Source organism: Podarcis muralis, chromosome 9 (genome assembly GCF_964188315.1).
Source record: "Podarcis muralis chromosome 9, rPodMur119.hap1.1, whole genome shotgun sequence".
NCBI lineage: Eukaryota > Metazoa > Chordata > Lepidosauria > Squamata > Lacertidae > Podarcis > Podarcis muralis.
The window spans coordinates 38283589-38308698 of NC_135663.1; the positions used below are offsets into that span (position 1 = coordinate 38283589).

The 25110-nt window shown below is 40.3% G+C and overlaps 1 protein-coding gene across 13 annotated transcripts in view; it reads right to left on the minus strand.

The window, feature by feature from the left end:
* NR3C2 (nuclear receptor subfamily 3 group C member 2) overlaps positions 1–25110 on the minus strand; it is a 133727-nt gene that overhangs the window by 26949 nt on the left and 81668 nt on the right. For all 13 annotated transcript variants that reach the window (XM_028745215.2, XM_077934080.1, XM_028745209.2 and 10 more), the window contains one exon: positions 5952–6068. In XM_028745215.2, coding sequence (XP_028601048.2) covers positions 5952–6068 — 117 coding nt within the window. The remainder of the gene's footprint in view (positions 1–5951; positions 6069–25110) is intronic.

Here is a 25110-nt window from a genome sequence, read left to right on the forward strand (position 1 = left end):
CATTGATTCAACTTGTGAGTCAGGTTGCCTGAATAGGGTTATTGAGCGACTTTATTATGGGTATACAAAGAACTCTGGATTCCACCCCCCTCAAAAAAATAACATAAAAGTAGAATTCTGAAAAGGAAACAGTACTAATGCAGTGCAGATGCCAAATTCAGGAGTCATCATGTGGCTTCTCTTCCAGAAAGGAAGTGCTGGTATCCAACAGAAATTGTTGTGTCTGCAGGGCTTCCATTGTGCTAAAATTGCCAACCTTATATCTCCATTTACCTTAACTGAGATTTTACTGGAAGAAAGGCAGCAAAAAACTGATAATGTCGCTCTGTGTATATTATGCCTCTTTTTAAAATTAGGCTTGCATCTGTCCATGAAGCAGACTGGATTATTCATTTCTGCAGAATCATTTTGGATGCAGTCAATATGATGACGTGGAAACTTGGAAGGGAAAGTGAAGGCTGCATTAGTGAAGTTAAGAAATAGCAAGGACAAGAACTTTGGAGTTGGGCATCGAGAAGAATGACTTCTGGAGATGCTGCAGAGAAACAAGAAGCAAAATGTGCACAATGTGACAAAAATGTAGACCAATGAAGGTCTACAAAAATACCATGAAGGTCAGTTTATTGACTTGACACTAGAAGAATGTTTGGACTAAAGGAAGATCACTGGGTCACAAGGCTATGTTTCTGCCCTATCCTATTGGTTTTCTCATGAAAGGGTGCTCAAGACAGAGAAGTGCAGACATTAGCCACAACCTAATGAATAGAGAGGAAGGTGCCCACTGATCTTATAAGGCTTCACCACACACAGTGTTCTAAACCATTTGAAGGGACAGATCTCTGAAATGCCTAGAGATGAATGAGAACCACCAAAAATGCTACAACAAATAAGAATAGTTAATGTATCCAAATGCTTATCAAACAAGGGCATAGCAGAGGAAATTGGTGAGCTATCCTATGGAGAGAATCTTACTCCTTGAGACAATGAGCTTTGCATATGATGAGAATGGCACTCTAAGGATCTGTTAGCATGATCTGAACGCATGGAAGGAAGACCAAAGTAATACATACTGAGCAGAACATCTAGTCCCAATGATGGGCTTCTTCAGAAATAGAGACTATAGGCTCATTCAGGGCAGATGTTGGCTCCCACATTACTTTCCCCAGTCATCATCTTAAAAGGTGCTTGTTAAGAAGTAGCTGCAAGGAGATGTTTGGCTATGCAAGTCTCAGTTTCTTAGCTTTAAGATGCACAGTTAGGGAGGTCTGACTCTCAACCCATTCCTAAATTTATCAGGAAGGAAATATATAAGGAAGTAATGGGTAAGAAAATGAGAGTTTATCTATTTAGGATAATTTCACATTCTTTTTTAGAGATTACTCAGGGTGGGATGTAATCAACAAAAGAAAAATAAGTGTGGAAAGAGATCAACCAACATAGACATGTACTCCCACTCAGAAAGATCCTGCACTGCTTACTCAGATGTGTTGAAACCAGAACTCCAGCAAACCACATGAGAAAGAAGAGATCCATAAATGCAGATTGCCTACTTATATTGTGCCCTTATGTGCCCTTGCTAGCAAAACCTCATGCATCCACCCACCCACCCATACATACATTTTTGATTCTGTTGTTCTGCCTTTCACAGACAGAATATTTATATTTATATTATTTATATTTATTATTATTAATGAATTTAGAAATGGCTTCCCGGCCATTTACAATAAAAATATCAGAATGTATAGAAGAACTAAATATATACACAGCAGTGTAAAATCAAGTCTTAAAATATCAATTTCAATGTACAAAATGGCTGAGTTACAAATCAGGGAAGAATATTCAAAATAAAGGTTTTCATATGCCACCCAGAAGGAAGAATGCTAGCTGCTTGTCTAGTTTCAATAGGAATCTGATTTCAGAGAGCTGGAGCTGCAGCACTAAAAGACTATTTTTGTTTGTTTGTTGCCAGCTACCCCTCTTAACAAGGCCCCATCAGAAGAATACTATTGCCAGGAGGGGTAGATGATGGAAGGTGGTTCCTCAGGTGGCCTGGCCCAAAGCTAAATGCTAGGAGCAAAACCCTGAACAATGGCATTACCTGCAGCTTCCAGACTATTTCCAAGGGAAGCCTCACATGCTACAGTAATCCAATACTGACGTTACCAATGCCTGGACCAAGTCACAGCTATCTTACCAAAACCAGTCATAGCTATCTTAGCAATCAAAGCTGATAAAAGGCACTCTTGGCCACTGAGACAACCTATGCATCAAGCAACAGAGATAGATCTAGAAGCACCTCAATACTGTGTACCTGTTCCTTCAGAGAGAGTGCATCCTGTCCAGAGCAGGTAACTGACCTATTGATTGGGCATAGGAACCACTATTCCCCCACCCCCACCCCGTCCCCAAGCTACTATTTCCAGACTTTCCTGAAAAGAGGTATTGTCTGTTAAAGCACCCTGGAAATTGCAGCTCTATGAAGGAAACAGGGCCTAAGAAACCTCAGCCCCCTTAAAAACTATTTAAAGAGTTTGATACTGCTTTAAATGCATAATGCTGATGGGACCTCAATAAACGTCATCCATTAGGGTACCCAAGGTTGATTCAGATCTGAACTCAGAGTCAAATGGGTCTACACAAACAGCCTTGTACATTGCAAGCTGGGATGCCCGGTGGATAATGTATATTACACCAAGGAATTGGAACACATTGCAAGAACTAATTGGAAGACATTGTGGTGGTTTGTGTGACAGAAACTGCCCGACTAAATTCTGATTGACACTATAGACGCCAAATCAAAGAATTTATCCAATTATTCAGGACATACATGTGACAAGATAAGTGGGCTTCCATATCCTGAATGGAACAATTTAAGTCTCGAGTGTCCTAAATAAGATGGGTTGAGGATGACCGGGCCATGCTTAGCCCCAAAAGCCAAAAACGCAGTTGGGGAACAACTGCAGGACTGGATGTCAAGCAATAACTTAGAGGAAAGAATATATCAAGATAACACCTTATAATAAATCACCAACTCAACTGCTGTTAGCAACTTGGATTTACTTGCAGCTTTCTCTTCTAAGAGTAGCCAGGTGCTGCTTAATTTATGAAAACCGACAGGCTCATGGCCATAGGTGGTCTGGCTCTAGGCTACAGAGCCTCTTAGATTACATTATAGGCCAGAGTAAACACACCTTAAATGACAATATGGAAGATAAGTAGGTAAATTAGAGGTCATTGTTTTATGAGGAGATATCTTACTGATTCCAACATGAAATCCTGTAATGTTCTTCCTATCCAGAAAACCTTACACAGGTTCCCTATACTTTAGCAATATAAATCTCACATTAAAAGAACAAACAATTGAGCAAAATTCTACAAAAACATAGAATACCCTGCTGATCTTATCTGAAGTCAATCAAATATTTTCTTTTGAAAATAGTGCTCAAATGAAATCTGATGCAATTTGCACTAAAGTTCACATAACACACCCTTTAAGTACATACCAGGCTACAGGTCTTTTTCTCCTCCTCCTCCTCCTCACTGATTCCAGCTTATTCCATGGAAACTAAACATTATCTTAAGTTTAGATAATAGCACACAAATTTCTTGCTAAATCTAGAAAAGTTATCATACTCTAACCATACTGACCAAAATAGTGAATCAGTTAGATTGATTCACCAGATTCACAGTTCATTTGAGCTAATTAAAAAAATTAAATGCTGGATGTAGACTAAGTTATTTTCTGGATTACTTTAGGAACAAGATACACTTCATAAATAAAATTTAGAAATGAGCTATTTATGTGAGCAATTGAAATATTTTGTTCTTTAAAACCATATTCCAGGTTTAGCAAACATTCTAATATTAAAGAACCATCTTTCTGCATCATCCTTCATCCCTCCTTAATTTCTCTGGCACTATCCTGTAGCTAAAGTAAGCACCTTCATCGCACCCTCCTGCTAACTTTGTTGAAACAACTTAATCTCTACTAGAATTAAGACTGGCCGATCCTCCTTCCAGCTCCCCACCCCCACCCCCACCCCCGGTTGCTTCCACATCCAACTGTTCCCTCTGGCTGAACTTTGCTACTCCCAAGAGCCAGTCCCTGCTCTTCATCTGAATTTCACCCTCCCCTCCCAATTCCTGCCTGGAGTCTTTAGTTTCCTTCCTTCCTGTGCAACCGAAGGGCAATTTCTGTAAGTCTCCCCCCGCCCCTTCTACCCTCGACCGTCATTCTTCTTTTAGTCAGCTACAGCTTACCACCACTGGAATACTTATAGCATAAATATGTTTTGTTGCAAATGCAGGTTAATGATGCTGCTGCTGCTGATTTTACATGTCATTTGCTTCTAAAATTCAAGGACAGAGGGCATTCTGCCCGTGAAACGCTGTTTCCAAACGCTGTTACATCATCTTAAGCCTCCATTCACTACAGTTTCTGCAGTGGAGTCAAAACAAAGATTTGCTGGCTGAGAAGTCGCCCCCCTTTCACAGACACATTGTAAAGGGAGAAAACTCTTCATACTGGGTGAGCTTTGATCTTTGCAAGGGGCAAGAGGAAGGAAGTACACAACTGCAATGCTGTGGTAGCACAAGGACCTGCTCCTTTGTTCCCTTGCTGTGCTGCAAGGTTGCAGTGCAGCACAAAAAGAGATGTTGCTTAGGCGATTTGGGGACATGCTTCCTTCTGCTTGAGGTCCCTACAAGTGAGGTGATTTATGAAATCAGTTGTAATTAGAAAGATATTAGAATATGTTGGACATATGTTGGACGACAGCTGTCCTTTTACTTCCCCCTGCTCAGAGATACACAGAAGGCAGGTAAAAACGACTGAGTGGCTAAACACCCACAAAAATAACAAAGGTACGCAGAACACCTTTTCTACCGAACAACCCCCTTCACCTCACACACGAAAATATTTTGGTGATACTTTGGCCCAGCTCAACTTGAAACCTTACATTTATGAGAGGCCTGGCTAGAAATGGACTTTTGTATCTTCATAGCGCAGGTATGAAATTATACTGCTAAAAGAGATTACTCAATTTAATAATGAATATAGGGCACATAGAATCCACCAGCACTTCCTCTCAGAGGACGGATAGAAAGGTTCGCCTTCAGAGACAGAGTCTTGACATCTGATACCCCCTTTCTGAGGCTGTGGGAATACCTGAAGCTGGTTCATCTCTGACTCAGAGATGTCAGAAAGGGAAAAGAGAAGGATTTCCATAGGCATGTTGAGGGTGTGTGGGAAGAGGCTGGAGAACAAAGATCCCGCAGACCTCTCCTTCTGACATACCCAACAACAGGAAAACCAACTACGCTACACATGCAGTTTGCTTCTCTCCCATTGGTATCAATGAGAGACAAAACTGCTTTTAAAATAACAAAAAGAAAATGAACTGGAAGGGGAAAAGGGGAAGGAGGGACACCCACCATCATCACTGCCATCTTCCAACCTGCCAGCAGAAGCCCGGCAAAAGCCTAGGAAGATGCGGTCTGTCTGCCTTTGGTTCTTGCTCTCCCCACAATCTTGGATCACTCTGCCCATTTTTAATATACATATATATATTACTAGGCTGGAAATTAGCAGGAAATCTGGCAGATAACACATAGCTTGAACTTTCTTTCAGTTAATTCTATTTTGATATTCTTTTGGAACGTTCCCACAGCACCACCAAAAAACCCCGCACAACTCCTGATGCTTTAATCTTCTTAGCTGTGTGAAACTCCACTAAAATTACTGTCATCATCTAACACCCACTTTCCTTATTCTGAGCTATAAAATACATATTTCAAAAAAAAGGAAAAAACCTAGAATGACAATAGGGTTTTAGTAGCTTTTGTATAATACTTCTTTCTTAGTTGAGTAATTCAGGATAAAACTTCTGAGACCATCCAGCTGATACCAGTTTAAGAATAGACATGTTTATCTAGTAATGATATATGCTTACCTCCCAAATTCATTCCAGCTTGAAGACATTTCTGTAATCGGCAAGCTGGGCAGTTTTTTCTTCGAATCTTATCAATTATACAGTCATTCCGTCCAGCACATAAATAATTGTGTTGCCCTGCATTAACAAAAGAAAAAGAAAAAGAAAAAAGTTATATTCTACTGCATTCAACTGTATAAAGACTTAGAGATGAAAGAAGGGATTTCTCCCTTGTTTGCAATCTACTATTACCTCTTTTTAAACACAAACCCTCCAGAGCACCTGATGCAGCACACCACATTAAATCATAAAACAGTTTTTAAAAGAAAAGAGCCCTGCAGCACAATACCCAAGAGAGCAGAACAGAATTCATAAATGAAGAGCATAAAATCAGGAAAGTTACTTCTTTAGTAAAAACTTCCAAAGAGGTAGCAAAAACAACAGAGACCTTTGTAGCACCATAAAGGCTAATACACATTATATATGTAGTCCAGAGTTCCAGCTTTCACGGACCTGAATTCACTTTATCAAATGCAAAAAAGCATTATTCCGAGTGAACAGGTTTATAAACACAAGGATACAGAGGTCAAACTGTACAAAATGGGGTCAAAATGGCAAAAGACATGCGAAAAGCGTGGCTAGTGAGAGTTCAATTAAAGCTTAAATCAGGGGTGGTGAACTGCTGGCTTGCAGGCTTGATATAGTCTAGAAAGCCTTCCCTGGTGGCCTGGCAGTCCCTGATCTAATTTTCTGGTGGCGGCACTACCACTGAGGAGGAAAATACAGAGCGCCAGCAGCAGAGGTGGTGCATTTTTTTATCCTCATCCTGGTGCTGGGTCAGGCAGAGAGGTTTCAGTTTCTCTGCTTAGTCCAGTGCCACACTGGAGTACAGACTGTGCCCTCACTCATCAGATGAGTGATCTGATAAGCAAAAAGGAAGCGCTGATCCATGAGTGTGAGTGTGCGTCTGTCTGTTTGTTCCCTGCGTGTTTTATGTGCCCTCTTCAGCTGATCTAAATGGATCAGCTGAAGACTAGGGGAGTGTCCCTGTGTGTGTTGTGCATGTTTGTGAGAAGAGTCACATCCATGCTGACCAAAGCCTTTCGGAGTTTTACCAAGGGTGATCATGGCCCTCTGGCTTAAATGCATGCAAAATAAGCACAGTGATCATTCACTACAGAAGAAATTGAGGCTAATGGAATCACCCTAATAGTCTCAGAAAATAAATAAATCCCTGTGTTGTTGCTAATCAAGTCCCACCCGCAAAAGGTAAAAGCCCAGTTTACGAAATTCAGCCATATTGCATGCCCTGGGTTGGAACTCAACATGCGGTATGCTCCTGCTAGAGGAATGCAGGTATGAGTTTCTGATTGTTTCTTCCCTGAAGGAAAACACTGTAGGGTTTGGAGATCCTCCACCATCACAGTATGGGAAGTGATGCAGAAGCAGGTGATGCAGAGGCATCAGCAATACACCCCCACCCTCAAACAGCAGTCTGTTTGTCAGTTGCACAAAGGTGCCCATCCATTGGTGCAAGGGACACATGGCGTACAACCCTCTGAATGTACTATGCTTACCAAGGAAAGAAGTTACCGAAGGAGTTACTGGGGAAAAACAGGAGAGGGCTGTTGTGTTTATATTTGGTTTGGGGGCTTCCCCGAAGCACCTGGTTGGCCACTGCGAGAATAGGATACTGAACTGGAAAGGGCTTTTGGTCTGATCCAGCTTGAATGTTCTTATGTTCACCATCAGCCAAAGAGAACCCTTTCTTTGCACCAGAACCACAAAGCTGGTCAGGTGCATTATTCAAAGTTTACGGACCAGGTTTTCTCAGATGAGCAATTAAGAACTCTGCTCTTGCTTAAAAGGAACAGTCAGGTTTGGTCTGTACAGTGGTACCTCGGGTTACAGACGCTTCAGGTTACATACACTTCAGGTTACAGACTCCGCTAACCCAGAAATATTACCTTGGGTTAAGAACTTTGCTTCAGGATGAGAACAGAAATCGTGCTCCAGCGGCACAGCGGCAGCAGGAGGCCCCATTAGCTAAAGTGGTGCTTCAGGTTAAGAACAGTTTCAGGTTAAGAATGGACCTCCAGAACGAATTAAGTACTTAACCCGAGGTACCACTGTACTGTGTTTTCCCCCACACTTGTATGTTTTAGGGGGCAACTTTCAAAAGACTGAATTTAGCTGAACTGTTAAAATGTAACATCCCCTCTACCCATGCACTTTTTATGTTATGTTCATTTTAAAGACACAAAGTAATCAAATCTAACCTTCCAACAGGCCCATGAGAAACTTTGAAACAAGGCTGTTGGGAAGTAGCCTTTCATGTTGCAATAAATCAACAATGAGGCATAGCAGCCTAATTTCCCTGCCTTCCCATCCCTTTCAGCAAAATCCACATCACCCTTGAGTGGACCAAGAAAATGACAACCACAACACAGGCAGTTGCACAACAGCCGATGATCAGGATAAAAATCCACTGCTCCTTATGCTGAATGGATTGCTTTTCGTACGTATTAATATGGCTTGACAAAATGGCTACAGAATGTAGAGTTTTCAGAGCTAGGATAATGTTTCTGCATATTGTGCTAATTAAGTAATTTGGACTTTGGGAATATATTACCTAGGTCCTAGGACATCCCTAGAATGGGTGTTGTAGAAAGGGGGTTTTATTCTGATGATACCAATGTAGTGAAATGTAGTGAAATGATGCCATGCATACCTGTGTGATTTTTCATTTGGGCTTTAAGAAAACTCAGCTCCACAGATTGTACTTCCTAACTTACAGAGGGATGGAACCAAGGCCAGATTCTTTCTTCACATTCATAAGCTTGCTTCATGCTCATAAATAAACATTATTAACAGCCCCTTGGCTACATTAAGTTCACATACTTAGTTTGGGTCTCGTTTCACTTCTGAAACTGGCTGTTTTAATTATTTGCCCAGTGGAATGGAATGAAAATATGCTGTGGAAAATCAATGAGGAAAAGGCGACTGGGGGCAGGGAGGACGCATCTCTTGGAAATCTAGCTATCAAACAGGCCTTTCTCTGTAGTGGAGGGATCTGCCCCTCTCTGCCTTAGCTCAGCGAAGCAGTCTTTACTGCTGCAGAACAAAAATCATATAATTCAGCAGCCGCCTTTCCTTTTGACTCACCCAGCTGCATGTGAAATACAACTTTTCCTGGCAGCTTTCAAGTCAATACCTCGCTTACTTAAATCAGTGCTGTTATATCACCGCATGCCTGCAATCTCCTAAGTGGTGAAACATGACTGCTAAATAATATTTCACTTTAACAGTATTATGTACAACGCAAGCCCATCCTCAGCAAGTGATATGTTTTAAAACACAGAAAGATAGGCACACAGCCATCATGCCATTTCTCTCTTTCAATATTAATACTCATCATTTTTAAAACAAAGCACAATTGACAACATCTGTTGTTTCAAGCTTTAAAAAAAACCATCACTGTATTTTACTGGGGGAGGGCAGGGGAAGTCCGCAAACTTTTCCATTTTGTGAGATTTTTAAAACTGAGCTATACGTTTCGATTTTAAAATGTTCTCTCTTATACAGTGAACAGTTTTTTTTCAAAGCAGTTGCCAACTGCCCAGCAACAGCAGCCTATGTTTGCACTCACTATTTTAGGCTACATCACATGTCAATTACATAACCTTGTTTTACTGCTCTTGAACTGGTTGGAACAACCCGGGAAACAGATTAGGGCAGTCCCTCGAAATTCTGCAATGCAAATTCAACTACATGCCCAAATTCCTACCACTTAATAAAATATTACACCTATGTTCAGTTTCTCTCCATAACTGGTTACTTATTATTAGAGCAAACTAAAGCTTGTGATAATTAACTTCCCCAATTCTGTTTAAACCAGTGCATTCTGACTATGCAGTAGCAACAGTAAACTAATAAATAATGGCCTGCATTGCTCAGGTGTATGTACAGTAATTTAATTAATTGTAATTTACAAAAAGTAGATCAAGGGTGTGCCAGAAGCTTGCAAAGTTGTTGTTGTTTTTTTTGAGGGGAGGGGGAGGGGGAGGGAATTACTGAGTTACAGCACACAGATTTAAAGGAATCAGAGCCTGCACAGCTGTGTCATGAACAAATGTAAATTTCCAGAGGTCTGTTCAAGAAAAAAAGAGAGGAAAGAATGCTTTAAAATCAAGAAAAAAATAACAAGATGATGCGATCACTCACTCTCTCTCTCTCTCTCTCTCTCTCTCTCTCTCTCTCACACACACACACACACACACACTCGCAAATGTGTGCATGCACACACAAACTGATTTTCATACTCCTATAATTTAAAGTCTGTCTCCATGCAATGTATTTTCATAATCAACATTTCCCCTGAACACTGATCATTTTCACTGTGCTAGCATAGGACTCAGTGCACCTGAGCACTGAACTGTCAGGTCACAGGTAGTCTAATTCAAGGTTAACCCATTTATTCTTTTCCCAGCTTTGTCACACCACCTTCCATATTCCCTGCTACATTTCTCTGCTATTGGATTAACCTCTCTTGGAATTATTAGCCATTTGCTTTCCCTCTTGTCCTGAGAAGCCATCCTTTTCTGGTGAGATGCTTAGTCTCCTGTTCCAAAGATGTCTTAAGACTGCTGATTTACCTTCAGGGGGCCCTGATCCTGCCTGGGGTGCATGTGCCTCTGCCACCCAGCTCCAGAGTGACAGATTATCACCGTGACCACAGCATTCCTAAACAAGAGCCCACCTGGGATTGTAGAAGGAAATCACATCCATAATCATTCGTTATTTTTATAAACAAAGGGGAGCATCAGCAACAATATGGCCATAACCAGAAACAACTTCATGTTGCTAAACAAGCTAAAGAGATAATTAAATCAAGAGGCCTGAGGACCCTAGAGAAAATACATGACACAGTGTACCTGAGGATTATTTCATTGCATATTTTAACCACCAACATTAATGATTAAATGTTTTGATGTTTTAATGGGATTGTTTTATGGTGTATTTTATAATGTGTAATTTAAAAAAAAAAATTTTGTAAATCACTTAAAAGACTATTTTGGCATTAAGCGGTAAATTAATTAACCAACCAACAACTACACCTATTTTGAGTCATCAAGGCACAAGGTTCACATCATCTGAGTAAACACGCCAGGCTCCAAAAACCTGAACCCTCACACAGTGCCTCATGCACCTATGCTCACAAGTTAATTCCAGAGTGTGTATACGTATGCAACTTTAATATACTTCCCCCCTGCATTAAAACTATGTGATAATAGGAATATTCAGTTCAATCAACTACTTTGTCATTCCTTTTAAGGTTATTTTCTTTCTAAAATGGTTGAGCACAATTTACCTAGGGCTTGCACAAGTTTCTGGTGGATTATACCATTTATTTCATCTTTCTTTGCTGACCTAGATTGCTTCTACTACTTATTTTATCTTCAGTGTTCTTTCTCCTTTTTTTTATCCATTATCTCTGCTTCTCTCTTATTCTAACTTTCGCTTTAGTCTGAATATCTCTGCTGTTTCCTCCTTCCATATCGTAGCTTCTATTATTTTGCTGACTAAATGGAACTATTCTCAAGTAAGTGGACTGGGAACTGCAGCCAAAGTATCTTTATCAACGATGGAGAGATCAGTTGTTCATTACAGTACTTTAATTCCCCGTTTCATAATTTTTTCTACTCTTCACCTTTCTGTTAAAGCACATGTTAAAATAACACAATTAAAAGGAGAAAAGCAAATGTTTAAGCAAGGCACAAAAGGAATATGGCTCATTTTCCCAAGTAAATTAGATATTTCATAATAATTAGTATGCACATTGACTTCACATCTTCAGTCTTCCAACTCTCTATACCATCTAGAGTTTCCACTTTCATTTTCAGAAACAATCTTCTCCCCAAGATACTATTTCTGCAAATATTCTTTTATAAAAGCGGCATTGTCTAATATTACTACAAAGTGGTTTAACGTGATATTATCTGGCTTCTTTTCTAATTGCATCCCAAGGGCGGTTCAAAAGTGTACACTCGCAACGTTGATGTAGCATCTCTACAACGAGTATTAAGATAGGGGGTGTTTCCCACCTTAGTTCTATGTGTACATACACACAGAGGTACATATACAGGCAGAACAAGAGACCATCAGGCATATTCATTCATTCATTCAATAAAATTTATACAGCTGGAGATGACGAGGACTGAACCTGGGACCATCTGCATGCAAAGCAGATGTTCTAACATTGAGCTACAGCTCTTCCTATTGAGGAAGGGAAGTACAAATGCATAAAACAAGCAAATAAATAATAAGCACTGGCAGATATATGCACATTTCCAATATGCCCATCCAGCTCTCTTTCACCATGTTCTAAGCATGAATAAAATGTCCCGGACAAAGAGGACTAGCTCAATAGGGTTCAACCATCATTGGCTCAAAACCCTTAGTCCCATAGATCTCTCCTATTTAGAAAGAATCAAATTCTATTTTGAATTTAGTTATTGCAAGAAAAAATGACACATAAATTACACCTATCTAAGGTACAGAAACATGCTGATCATTTCTATTCAGTATGGTGGGATTTTATTTCATATAATTTTGTTTTCACAGAGAAAGATATGTAATGAGAACACCAGGCAAGTCTCCTTGGAGAAAGCATTCCACAAACAGCGAATCATCACAGAAATGGCCCGTTCTCGTGTTGCCATGCTTCAGACCTCTTGTGAAGCGGGCACATGAAGAAGGGTCTCAGATGATGAGCGCAGGGCCCAGGGCAGGCAATATGAGGAGGGGCTGTCCTTGAGGTATTGCGGCCCTGAACTGCTTAAGGCTTTATAGGTCAAAACGGGTGCTCTGAATTAGGCCTGGAAGCTAATTGGCAGCCAGTGCCAAAAAAAAACTCAATTAAATGGGTACCTAAGTAATTATGCATATAAGCAAGGAAGTTCAGTACTTCAGATCTCCGATATGGTTAATATATCGAAACTGACAATACTACACAACCACTTTACACTAATTAACACTCCTGTGTGCTTTAGAAGATGTAACATAGCTTTATCTATTCCCACTGGGAAGATGTGAAAACCAATGAGAGGCAGTATGCTAGGAAAGGGGGGGGGGGGACACTGTTTCCCTCCATTACATTCAGCAAAAGGAACCAATAACTTAATATGCTTTCATAGGGCCAGCATATGTTGGACTTTATAGATTCACATATCTTTTATCTTTAGTGGATATTCCTATTTCTTTTCTTCTTGGCCTGCCCCTGCCCTGTTGCCTCCATCACCTCTTCCCATAGACAAGTTCAAATATGCCTGTGAAGCTCAAAATGCGTGTGCACTTTCAGCTACAAAGATTTTTCCTATATTCCCTTCAAAAGGGACGCGAAGGAAGAAAGCAGGCGATACTCTGAGCTAAATGAACAGAACTGCTAGAATAATCTGTACAAATACTGAAGGAGAGGCCATTTATGTTAACAGTGAATGTTTGATAAACAGGATGTGTTAAACTTTAACAAAACAAAATAAGAAATTTTCAATTAAAAGGCATTGCCTCTCCTGCTTTATCTTTCATAGATCATACTGCTCATTCCATTATCAGATTACAACAAACACATGATTGTTCTATATCTCTGTTCTAATATGTATTTGCCCCCTTCTTCCTTCCTTTGCTCCCTCCCTCCTATTTTCTACAATTATGCTGTTACAGTATTCTCAGCAGGCCTTGTAGATGTTTTTCCTTCCTTTGCATGTGTCTTTCAACATGCTCCAAATATTCATTTCCCCTCTGTTTCTTTTGTGTAGATTATGAAACAATTATACCTAAACAGTGCCACTAAAATACTCCAGTAAATCCGTCTATCTGCTGATCTAGTGATTTAAGATGGATGATTTTTTTACAGGTTGCCAATAATGTAATAATTGGAGGCACATCAACTATATTGGAGGTTCAAAATGCATATTAAAAAAGGAAGCCTTATTATGCTGAAGGTGACTTTCAAAGCATGTCTTTAACTTTGCTTCAAGTCCTAATGAGGCCTTTAAAAGGACTCTGTTTATTTAGGGTAACTTTATCAGGAAGATAAATGCTGGTTTTATCTTGTTCCTTTGGATGGTTCAAGAGATACAGGAAGTGATTTGTAGTGTTTCTAGCATACATTCGCCAGACCATTTAAATTTTAGAAGTCTACACTGAATTCCAAAATGGGAGGTCTATTTGCAATTCAACAGCAGCTCTATCACGGTGGCCTCAATGTATTTCATAGGCTGCCTCCATTGATACAGGTGCATTGGACGAGCTCCACCGCAATGGGATTTCTTAAATGGATGGAAGAACTTTTGTTGCACCCAAGAAATGCATCTTGCTTTGAGGCAAATAGGGAGCTTCTTGTGAGTGAACACTGTGAGTGAGCACAGAAGCAACCAGGTGGAGAAGGAAGGTTTGAATTCAACAACAAAATTCAGCAGACTTAATGATGAAACTCAACAGAACAAAATGGGAAAGCAAAGCGAAGTTTGGTATTCAGGACCTCATTTCAAGAGTGCTTGATGTTTAACATCATATAGAAAAGGTCACACTCTTTGGACAAGTATGTTCAGTAGGACTACCACCCTGAGCTTCCTTTCTCATCACCATCAGAAGCATATACTGAAAGAGGAGGAAACAACAATTTACCATAGTCTATCTTAGAGTGGTCCAATTTTTCATACCAATTTGATCGCAAGAATATTTTGACATGGAACCCATGGGTTTCACACTGCCTTGTTGCATGGGGGGCAGGGAGTGAGACCCAAATTTGGCACCCATCCACCCTAGCTCTCATGCTGCTTTCCCAAAGCTGGGTAAGCGAGGCACAGGGCTTTGGAAAGGAGGTGTGAGTCTCTGGCAGGGTCCAAGAGCCCTGCCACATCCTTCTGAAAGCAAGAAAATCACTACAAAGCTTTGGGAAGGCAGTGTGAGGACTGGTGGGGGGCATGTCAAATGTTGCCGAGGGCCACTAAAAAAGGCCTCGAGGGCCATGCATTGGATCACCTTGGTCTCTCTATTATGAATGCAAAAGAGTAGTCCCCTTCACCAGTTTTATCCTTGTAGGAAACAAATATTTGCCATAATCCTAGGAGCACAGGGAAAAGTGAGGGAAGACGAGCTTACATATTTGATTTTGTGATTGCACTTTACTTGATGGAGTGGGATGGGGGATTTGGGTTCATTGTTATCAGTGAAAACTTTTTCAATAAAATGGTTGAGGGGGAAAATGTTAGTATGTTTAGTTATCGCAAGCATGTGCTATTGTAATTCATATCAGACAAAGAGACTCCTGCATGATCACAGCTTTCCCCATTCACTTCAGTGTCACACAGAGCTGTGTGTGTACAACAGAGGTTGCATGTGGACCCACTCCTGAGAATGAAGTGAATGGAAAGGTATTGGTTAAGACACTGGAACTCTCCAGCCCAAGCATGTTACCAGCATTAGAGCCTTGAACCAACTTCAGGGGTCCTGACTTGCGGTTTCAACAAAAAATGTCAGGACCACCAAATCATTAACTCATGTAAGAACATAAGGAGAACCTTCTGGATGGGGCCAGTGACCCACCTAGTCCAGCATCCTGTTCTCACAGTGGCCAAACAGGTGCTTATGGGAAGCCAAGATGCAGGACCCGAGCACAAGAGAACAGTCCCCTCCCTTGGTTTCTAGCAACTGGTATTCTGAAGCCTAAAGTGAAGGGTTCTGCTGTGGCAACACCACAATCCTCTTTTTAAACATACGTTTTTAAATATTCCATAAAATCGGGGCCAGATTTAGGTTTGAGGAGGCCCTAAGCTACTGAAGGTAATGGAGCCTTTTATATGTCCAGCTGTCCTTTGTCAACAACAAATTGTCACTGTTTTTTGTGTTGAATATATGCTATATGGTAATTTATGGACCTAATAGGTATCTAAAGCAATTTGCACATGTTGCCATGCAACCAGTCCATGCAGAATGTAGGCACCCTGTATATAGAAATGAGCAAACCAGGCTAGCAGGTGGGGCCCATTACTTACATCACAAAAGCCTACGCAACACAAAATAAAACACTGTTGCTGTATGTAGGGTTTTTTTTTTTTATCTTATATTTTGGAAATGTACATCCAGGTTTTTTTCCTTTAAATTTTTTTGGGCCCCCCAAGAGAGTGGGGCCCTAAGCTATAGCTTGTTTAGCTTATACGTAAATCCGGCACTGATTTAAAATATGGTGGTAATCAAGAATTTCTCTTAGTATGGCTGTGAACCAGATAAAATTAGCTCTGTAAGAGGTGTGTTTGAAAATGCCACATGCACTAAATCAAACAAAAATTAGAGCAAATGAATTTAGCGTGCTAAAAAGGTTTTTCCACTTTAGTAAGTAGATTATAATGAAACGTAGTAAAATATTTCATATAACTGATTAGTATGTTCCCACTTATGTACACTCTTGAAGCAGTGTGAGGTTCTCAAAGCTGGAAAGTAGCCAAAACCAACATTGCGGGGGGCGGGGGCGGGGAGAGACATGACACTCTTTAAAAGGCATAATTTCTGTGGTGGAGTTTTGTAGGGTTTTAAAAAATAAATAAATCACAGTTTCTAATGCCTATAAAATGAAGAGCCCCAAATCCAGAAAGGTCAATTGAAGCATATTGCACATACAGAAACAGAATGAAATTGTTTTTCTACAATAACTGCACAGGGATGATTGCAGTACTTAAAGTATTCCTATGCAAATACACTAAAGCAGGTGAGCAAGGGAAAGTGAGGAATCAAAGTTATTCTATTTGCAAGTCACTTTCTATCACTTGGAATGCCATTATCCTAAGAAAGAAAGTATGTTTAGCATGTTGTTATGTCTGGGGTGCCACATAAGCCTCCAGGGCATGGCTCATATCACTGCAATGCCTTACACAGTTCTGGCATTAAGTAAATATTAAACAGCAGTACTTGAATATGTAATTACTCATTGCCTTTCTACTATTTCCATACAAGCAATATATGCTTAAAGGTAAAGGTAAAGGGACCCCTGACCATTAGGTCCAGTTGTGACCGACTCTGGGGTTGCGGTGCTCATCTCGCTTTATTGGCCAGCATGATTAAGCTGCTTCTGGCGAACCAGAGCAGCACATGAAAATGCTGTTTACCTTCCCGCCGGAGCGGTACCTATTTATCTACTTGCACTTTGACGTGCTTTTCGAACTGCTAGGTTGGCAGGAGCAGGGACTGAGCATTGGGAGCTCACCCCGTCGCAGGGATTCGAACCGACAACCTTCTGATCGGCAAGTCCTAGGCTCTGTGATTTAACCCACAGCGTCCCTACTATGCTGTAAATATATGCTTAGACCAGCAGGAAAACAAACCTTAAAGAAGTGAGCATTTTTACTAAAAATTTTGTCTTCCTTTTAATTCATTTATTTGTCATCATCAGTCCTAGATAATTCCCCCCAACACAGGCATGCTTATCGCAGCTCAAGAGTGTGTTCAGCTTCTTAGACTAAATAATAACGTTCTACAGGCTGCTCTTAGTTTTTCGGTTTGCCAAGTATTGTTGAAACAACAGAAGATGCAGGAAACGTATGGAACAACAATCACATTCCAATTCTTTGGCTCCACTCCTTATGCCAACACAAAAACCCCACCGCATCACCGAATTTTTAATAACCCCTAAAATACGGTGCCAAACTCAAATCGTGCAAAGGCCAGCTAAACAGAGAAATGTAACAAGCAAACAAAAACCTGTTTAAAAATATAGCAATTCTCCACTTGCTTGGAAAAATTCTTGGTTTTAAACAATATCTCATTCACAAAGAGTTTATGTCCTTACTTCATTTCATACAAGGCCATTTCCTAAAATTGTCAATGAAACTAGAGGGTGTGGTGTGTTTTTTTTAAACCCAGGAACATGAACAAATATTAGTTAGGAAATATCTGTTGCTCTCCTATCTAATAACCAGGGGTACTGAAAGCACTTTAAAAGACAACTTTCAGATTATTTTTTGATTGCCTCAGTACTTCAGATGTTGGGAAATCTCAGCTTTAAGAGATTAATCTTCTTCATGGTAGTAAGGCAACGACCATTGTTTCAAGGCCTCTCCCAGAAATAATTTAAAAGGAAGTATCGTGTTCTTTGACTAATCTGCTCATTTTGTTGATTCTGATGTTTAACTGTTCCATTCATCAAACTTTGTTCCAAATGAAACTGAGACATTCCAAACTGAGACACTGATACTGTAACACAAGTTGATCACACACAAAGAAGTAAAAATACAAAAGAAGTGCAGAAGTAACGATCTCCATAAAAATGTTGCTTCATATCAGGAAATCAGACTGACCAATTCCAGCTACAGCTATTGAATCTGGCAGTAGGACTTAATGAATACTGATGTCTGGAACAAGTGCTTGTACTTCAATTAGGTAACAAGTTCATTTATTATTATTATTTGTTATGTAGAGGTGACAGAGGTTAACCCACCATAATTAAGATGGCATTTATAGATAGACATATACAAGGCGGAGGGAGGAAAAAGAAGATAAAGTTTGTTCCTAGCAGAAGAAAATCAAGCATAAATGTTGCACAATTTGTGAGCTAATGATTAATATAATGTGAGAGAGATCTCTCTGGTTTAACAAGAAAGACTGATGACCTCAATTTTCACTATTGCTCGGAAGTGGTCAGTTAACTCTGGTAATGAGTATAATGATTAATGCCTACTATGCAAACACACAGAAGGGCTCAAAGCCAAACTCCATGTTTCTGACACCTCTAAATGGGCACAAGTTAACTTACAACAATGCATTTAGCCAAGCAATTAACCCTGATTTAGTCTGTCAGTCACTTTTTGTTTTAAGTGTGTGTCTCCTGTTAAGGGACAATAGTTTTGCCAACTTCTTTAGTTGAAGGCCTCTACAAACTGCAGGCAGGAAGATTTCCAACAGCTTTTAAAACAAGAAGAAGAAGAAGAAGAAGAAGAAGAAGAAGAAGAAGAAGAAGAAGAAGAAGAAGAAGAAGCAGCCATGAAGCTATTAATGCTAAGAGCCCTGCTAAAAGAAGCAGCAGCTGGTGATATTCATAGAAAGTATTCATATACAATGCTGAAAATAAGTTGTTCCAACTCTGAAAATGCTGAAAATAAGTACAGCAATTTGAAATAATGTGAGGACTTCAATCTACTTAAACACTTGATTAAATTTTGAAATAGTATTATTGTGAAACCCCTATATTTGACAAGCAGGACAAGAAAAAGAAGACACCTAGCTTTATTATAGGATTCTATAATAAGAAAAGAAGACTGGAAAAATTCATGGATCAGAAGGCTATATTGTGACTACTAGTCATGATGTAGTCTGAATACCAGACTTTTTCCTTAATGGAAATATAGCTTGTTGATACATCAGTTGCAACATGCATCTGAAAAATATATCTTATCCATTCATCGTGTAGTTTGTAGCCAAGGCTGCTTCCAGCAAAGGATTCATAAGAAGGCTTACATCTAATATAAATTTGTGCATATTGTTTCAGAGTATTGTTTACATACATTGTTTACCACAGAGTAGTGGTAAAACTATTGTGGCATTTTATCTCGATTGTAATACATTTACCCTTATTTGTCACTGCACAAAATGAATTCTGTAGAAGACATACACACTTTAAATGTAACACAAAATTAAGAACACACTAAAATACAATCAATTCAATGCTGAAGTCCAAACCAGCGCCAGAAAGTAAAACAGAGGTTAGGCATATAGAAATGGATAACAATACACAAAACAGCCCCAAACGCTTCATGTTAGCTGAAAAGCAAGCAACAACCATCAATGTGCAGAGGTAAATATATATGGTTGGTAGCATTTTTTGGGAGAAGTTTTTTTTTAATGTGGGACCACCAAGCAAGCCTTTTTAAGAAGAGCGTTCCTCAGCCAAGAGAACACTGTCAAATAAACCCACTCCATACTTCACTCATCTAGAGGAATAATCTGTCATCGATGTCTCTATCAGCTTCTTAGCCCTTCATTTCAAACTGCCCACCTTTGGTGTCCCAGTCATTGTGTTGCCTACAGCCCTCCAGAAAGCCAGATAAAAGATATGGCTCTACATATGATCACCATGAACTAAGCCAGATATTGGGTCAAATGTTATGCTGTACAAATGCCATGCCATCATATTGCAGGAGCAATATGTTTGGCGGGCTCCCTCCCAAACTGCACCAAATATGTGTTCTACATCCTGCAACATTTAAAAGTTCATTTCCAGCACCAGTTGTTCCTTCACATTTCTCTTCCTGTCCCTGTCTGATTCTTCCTCCAGCTTCACAGCTAAATATTCAGTCTCCATTTGTAAGAGCTGGATCGCAGACTGGGTGGTTAGAGCAAGATTGTGTGCATCATATGCAGTTTTAGAAACACCTGACAGTTGGTCAGATAGCAAATCGAATTTCTTCTCAAGTGGAGCTAGGGCTGCTCTCCAGTCCAAGGCTAGGGCTTGCCTTATTTTATTAATGTACACATCTGCGTCTCTGGCCTCCTCCATTGTAGCAGCTACTTTCCAGCCTTTGGGGGCTTTCATGCTGCTTTTAGCCATGTCAGTGTCTGATGCCTCCTCTGAAGCCTCGGATACAGCTCCCTCTAACTAACCTTGAAGGTTTGCTTTTTGGTCCATGTATTTTTTGAATCATCTCCTTGCTGAGGCTATATAAAACTTTTGATTAGATGTCAATATGATCCACTTTGCTTAGATTTTGTCCCAGGGCCATTGGAGACATAGAATTATGCTGCCATTTAACTTTCCAACAAGCCACGCCCACCCCTTCCTTCGCATTTCTAACTTGCAAGGTTTTAACATTCTCCAAACTAGGGGATACTGTGTCCTCAACAAATTAATTGTGAAAGAGTAAAGCAGAGATCAAGCAATAAATCACATTTCAATTGGTTCTAATAGATCAAGACTAAATGTCACTCTCTTATTGGGGATAGAGACATTTGTGTGCCTGTAATCAGTGTAAAGGCATATTATTATAAAATGGCTTCCTCTTATGTTTCAAACTGAATAGCACACAAGTACCGACAAGGTGACCCAGTGGGAAAACAAATATGAGATATCCGTCCCAATTCCCAAAGCCTGTAAAGTTCCCATCTTTCAATTTGGCATTTTATGTTTGATTCTGCAGAAATTTCTCCTCACTGCTAGGCTATTCTGTTTTATGATGGCAAGTCTAAGATTATTACTTTCCAACAGTGTTGGCTTTCATTAGCTTTTGATTTTACGTGCTAGTGCATACTAAACAATGAGTGCTGTTATTAATTTCTCCCAATAGTATATCATTATAATGACACAATATCAGAGCAAATAAGCACCTATCACTTTCACAATTTCAGCTAGCATTGTTAAGCATAGCATTTGCATGCATTATGCGGTGCACAGGCTAACAGAAGTGTCTTATTTCTGGATCCATGTGGCAGAGAATGAATGATTGAGTTCTTGGCTTCAGGTATCAAATTACATTTAGGAGAAATGTGAAACTCCCAGACACAGAGATTAATAAAGTTGCCTTTCCTTTTTAAAGATTATGTTCATTCCAAATGCACAGACAAAGATTGCAATCCATTGGTCCCAGATATGAAAAAAAGGAAAAAGAGAAAGAAAATGCACAAGGAACAAGAAGACAACTCCCATTCCAGCCTAAGTTACCTAATGACACCCAGAGTTCTGAGGTTCATCCACATATACTAAAGAAAATGCTGGGAGGGGGGGGGGGATAGAGTGGGAGGGGAGCAGTAGGACCCTGCATTATTTTTCACCAAGACTTACGGTTTTCTAATAATAGAGATCCTAGACTGCTTTGGCCAATCCTACAAATAGCCTTCCCACTTATCCATGTTCACAGCCAAGGTAACTATTAGTGTACAAATCACTGTTTATCTGCAAATAGCCTTTTCAGTGCAAAGTTCAACCCTGTAAGTACACTGAAATGGATCTAGATAATCAGTGCCATCCAAGTCTTGCACAACAACCATCCACTTGATCACTTTCCAAAAATATTACGTTGGACATTTGGCTGAGAGCTGGAATAGTCCTTTAAGGTGGTTCAGAACTCACCTTCTAGCAAGCAGGTATTTATTACTTCCTGCTCAATATTATGAGCCAGAAGCAGCAACGGTCAAGCAAAAAGATGGCACGCTGTACTCTTCCAAGCACCTTGTTTGTGTCCCTAGGCCTCAATAACTGAAATTAATCCCAGTTCACTAGAGACCCATTTAATGGCAATGAAGTGGCATGCAAATTATTAAGGATGCAAATTTCCAAGTGCTTAGCAAATAAAGTCACAGAAGACTCTGCGATGAGCTCTTCATTGTGTTTTGCTGGATCCACTTCTGACTTGCATTCCCATCACTGTCTGTTCTCATACACCACTCATATCTGCCTGTAAACCAAGGGGCCAAACCAGCAGCACCAAAAGGGAGCTTAGGAGCAATTATATCAACTGAGTCATTTCCACAATCCACAAAGCAACCAGGGCTTTGACAGGACCACCAGCCATGCTAATGGAAATACTGCAAGTGCTCTCATAACTCTCTCTAGGACCCATCAACCTGAGATTGGATTGTTCTCTCACCCATGCAGAGAGAGGAAGACACGGCAAGCCTAAATCTCATTCAAAAGTGATTTGGCCATGAAAGGAGAGAAGAAAAATCCCTCTCATTCCCATACCATAGCATGACCTTTAGCACATGTTAGGCCACTGACAACTGGAGGCAGCCCCATGACCTTATGGCTGCCATGACAATCCTGAATCACCTCTACCTCTGACAAGTAAGCCTTAACATGGATGTTGAAGTCTCCCAGAACTTCCATTCTGGAGGTTCCTCCTCCTCATGTCTGAGATCCAGAGATCCGTGTCCAGAGGAAGGCAACCAAAATGGTCAAAGGCCTGGAAACGATGCCTTATGAGGAACGGCTAAGGGAGCTGGGCATGTTTAGCCTGGAGAAGAGGAGGTTAAGGGGTGATATGATAGCCATCTTCAAATATATAAAGGGATGTCATATAGAGGAGGGAGAAAGGTTGTTTTCTGCTGCTCCAGAGAAGCGGACACAGAGCAATGGATCCAAACTACAAGAAAGAAGATTCCACCTAAACATTAGGAAGAACTTCCTGACAGTAAGAGCTGTTCGACAGTGGAATTTGCTGCCAAGGAGTGTGGTGGAGTCTCCTTCTTTGGAGGTCTTTAAGCAGAGGCTTGACAACCATATGTCAGGAGTGCTCTGATGGTGTTTCCTGCTTGGCAGGGGGTTGGACTCGATGGCCCTTGTGATCTCTTCCAACTCTATGATTCTATGATTCTATGAGATCACCACTATCAGATCAGGCAGACGGAGAGCGCAGAGATGGGTGATACAGGATCTCTAATGTGCCCCAGTAGTCCACACTGGAGGGGAGGGTCACTCCAAACAAGTGTTCACCCAGATAGTAAACCTAATGAGAGACAGAGAATGCTAATAGGCAACTTCAACCCCCACCCCACTGCAGACACCAAGTCTATGCTAGTGCTGCATCGAAAACCTCGTCTAGCTAATGAACACCAGTAATCCTCGAAAACAAAACACACAAGATAGTATTTTCTGAATTTGAGTAGAAAAATTGATGTCATTAAAAAAAAATCCACCACCATCCTAAGCAGCTTCTGTTTGTAGCTAACTGTGCTGCTGAATCAGCTAAAATGGTAACTCGCTCCTTGCCCCTTTTTAAAATGAAGGGCTTTAATCAGGTAACAGACTAAGCTTATTCCATCTGTACTATGCACCTAACACCTTCCAAGCTTTCAGTTTCACTGTGCTGTTGCTATGTAGTTCACACAAGTCTGCAGCAACAAGTGATGAGCAACAACTGAACACTGTTCACTAACAACTTGTAAATGATCCATCGTAAAATGTCTTGCCTTTAATTAATATCTCTCATAAATGTTCTTTGCCAAGTTTATTATGTATATAGCATTATTGTCCTACATGTCACCTTACAGAGCAATGTAAGCAAACTATACAGATCTCTGTCTTGAAGAACGTACAATCTCAATTTTGTTAGTAAAAGGAATAACTAGGGGAGAAAGGTAGAGTCAACAGGTGAACACAAGCAATCATGCCTCTCTTCTGCTGCATCTTTAGCACAATAATTGAATGTGGCTAAAATCTCATTAGATGAGGAGGGAAGCTAGAGTCGGAGGAGACAATATCAGACTATTGCTACATGGAGCAGACCCACAACTTATGTGGAGCTTACATTCCAGGGATAGCGCCTAAAGCCAAAATTATGTATCGTCAAAACACACTGGGTGCAATGGCAGTTGGGGTTGCCAAAGTCCCCCACCCCCATGGATACTCTCTTACTTTCTACCTCGTTTTTAATTTTTTGATTTATTCTGCCAAGCACTTAAAGCTGAATGGGCACAACTTAAGTGTGCATAAGTTGCAGGTCTGCTGTACTTTTTCCTAACAGAAAAGTAAATTTAAACTCTAGAGGCTAGAAATGGTCAACAGTAGCATAATGCCCAGGTAAAAGACATAGAGAAAAACACTGAAAAGCAGTACTCTAGTCACCCTTGTATACATTGCCACCGTATGTCTCTCTAGTCACTACAGGATGCAGAATCACTTTGAAACTGTGGGAGAATATCTGCTGGCAAATGAGTGGGAGGGGGAATCTGAAAACATACCGATTCTGTGAATCTAATATTTTTGTTAGATTAAGCTCTATTTTCCCTCTTTTTTCTTTCATTTTTTTTCTGGGATGCTTAAATTAAATTAATTGTCAATTCCAAAGGTAGCAAAACAAACATGACAAGTACAGTGGTACCTCTGGTTACGAATTTAATTCGTTCTGGAGGTCCATTCTTAACCTGAAACCGTTCTTAACCTGAGGCACCACTTTAGCTAATGGGGCCTCCCGCTGCCGCCATGCCACCGCCATGCACTTTCTGTTCTCATCCTGAGGTAAAGTTCTTAACCCGAGGTACCACTTCCGGGTTAGCGGAGTCTGTAACCCAAAGTGTTTGCAACCTGAGGTGTTTGTAACCCGAGGTACCAATGTAATTGCAAAAGTTTTGAATACAAGATGGACAGAGAGCTATTAATCTGCCTCTGGGCCCCTATACCAATAAGCTCCCACAAAGG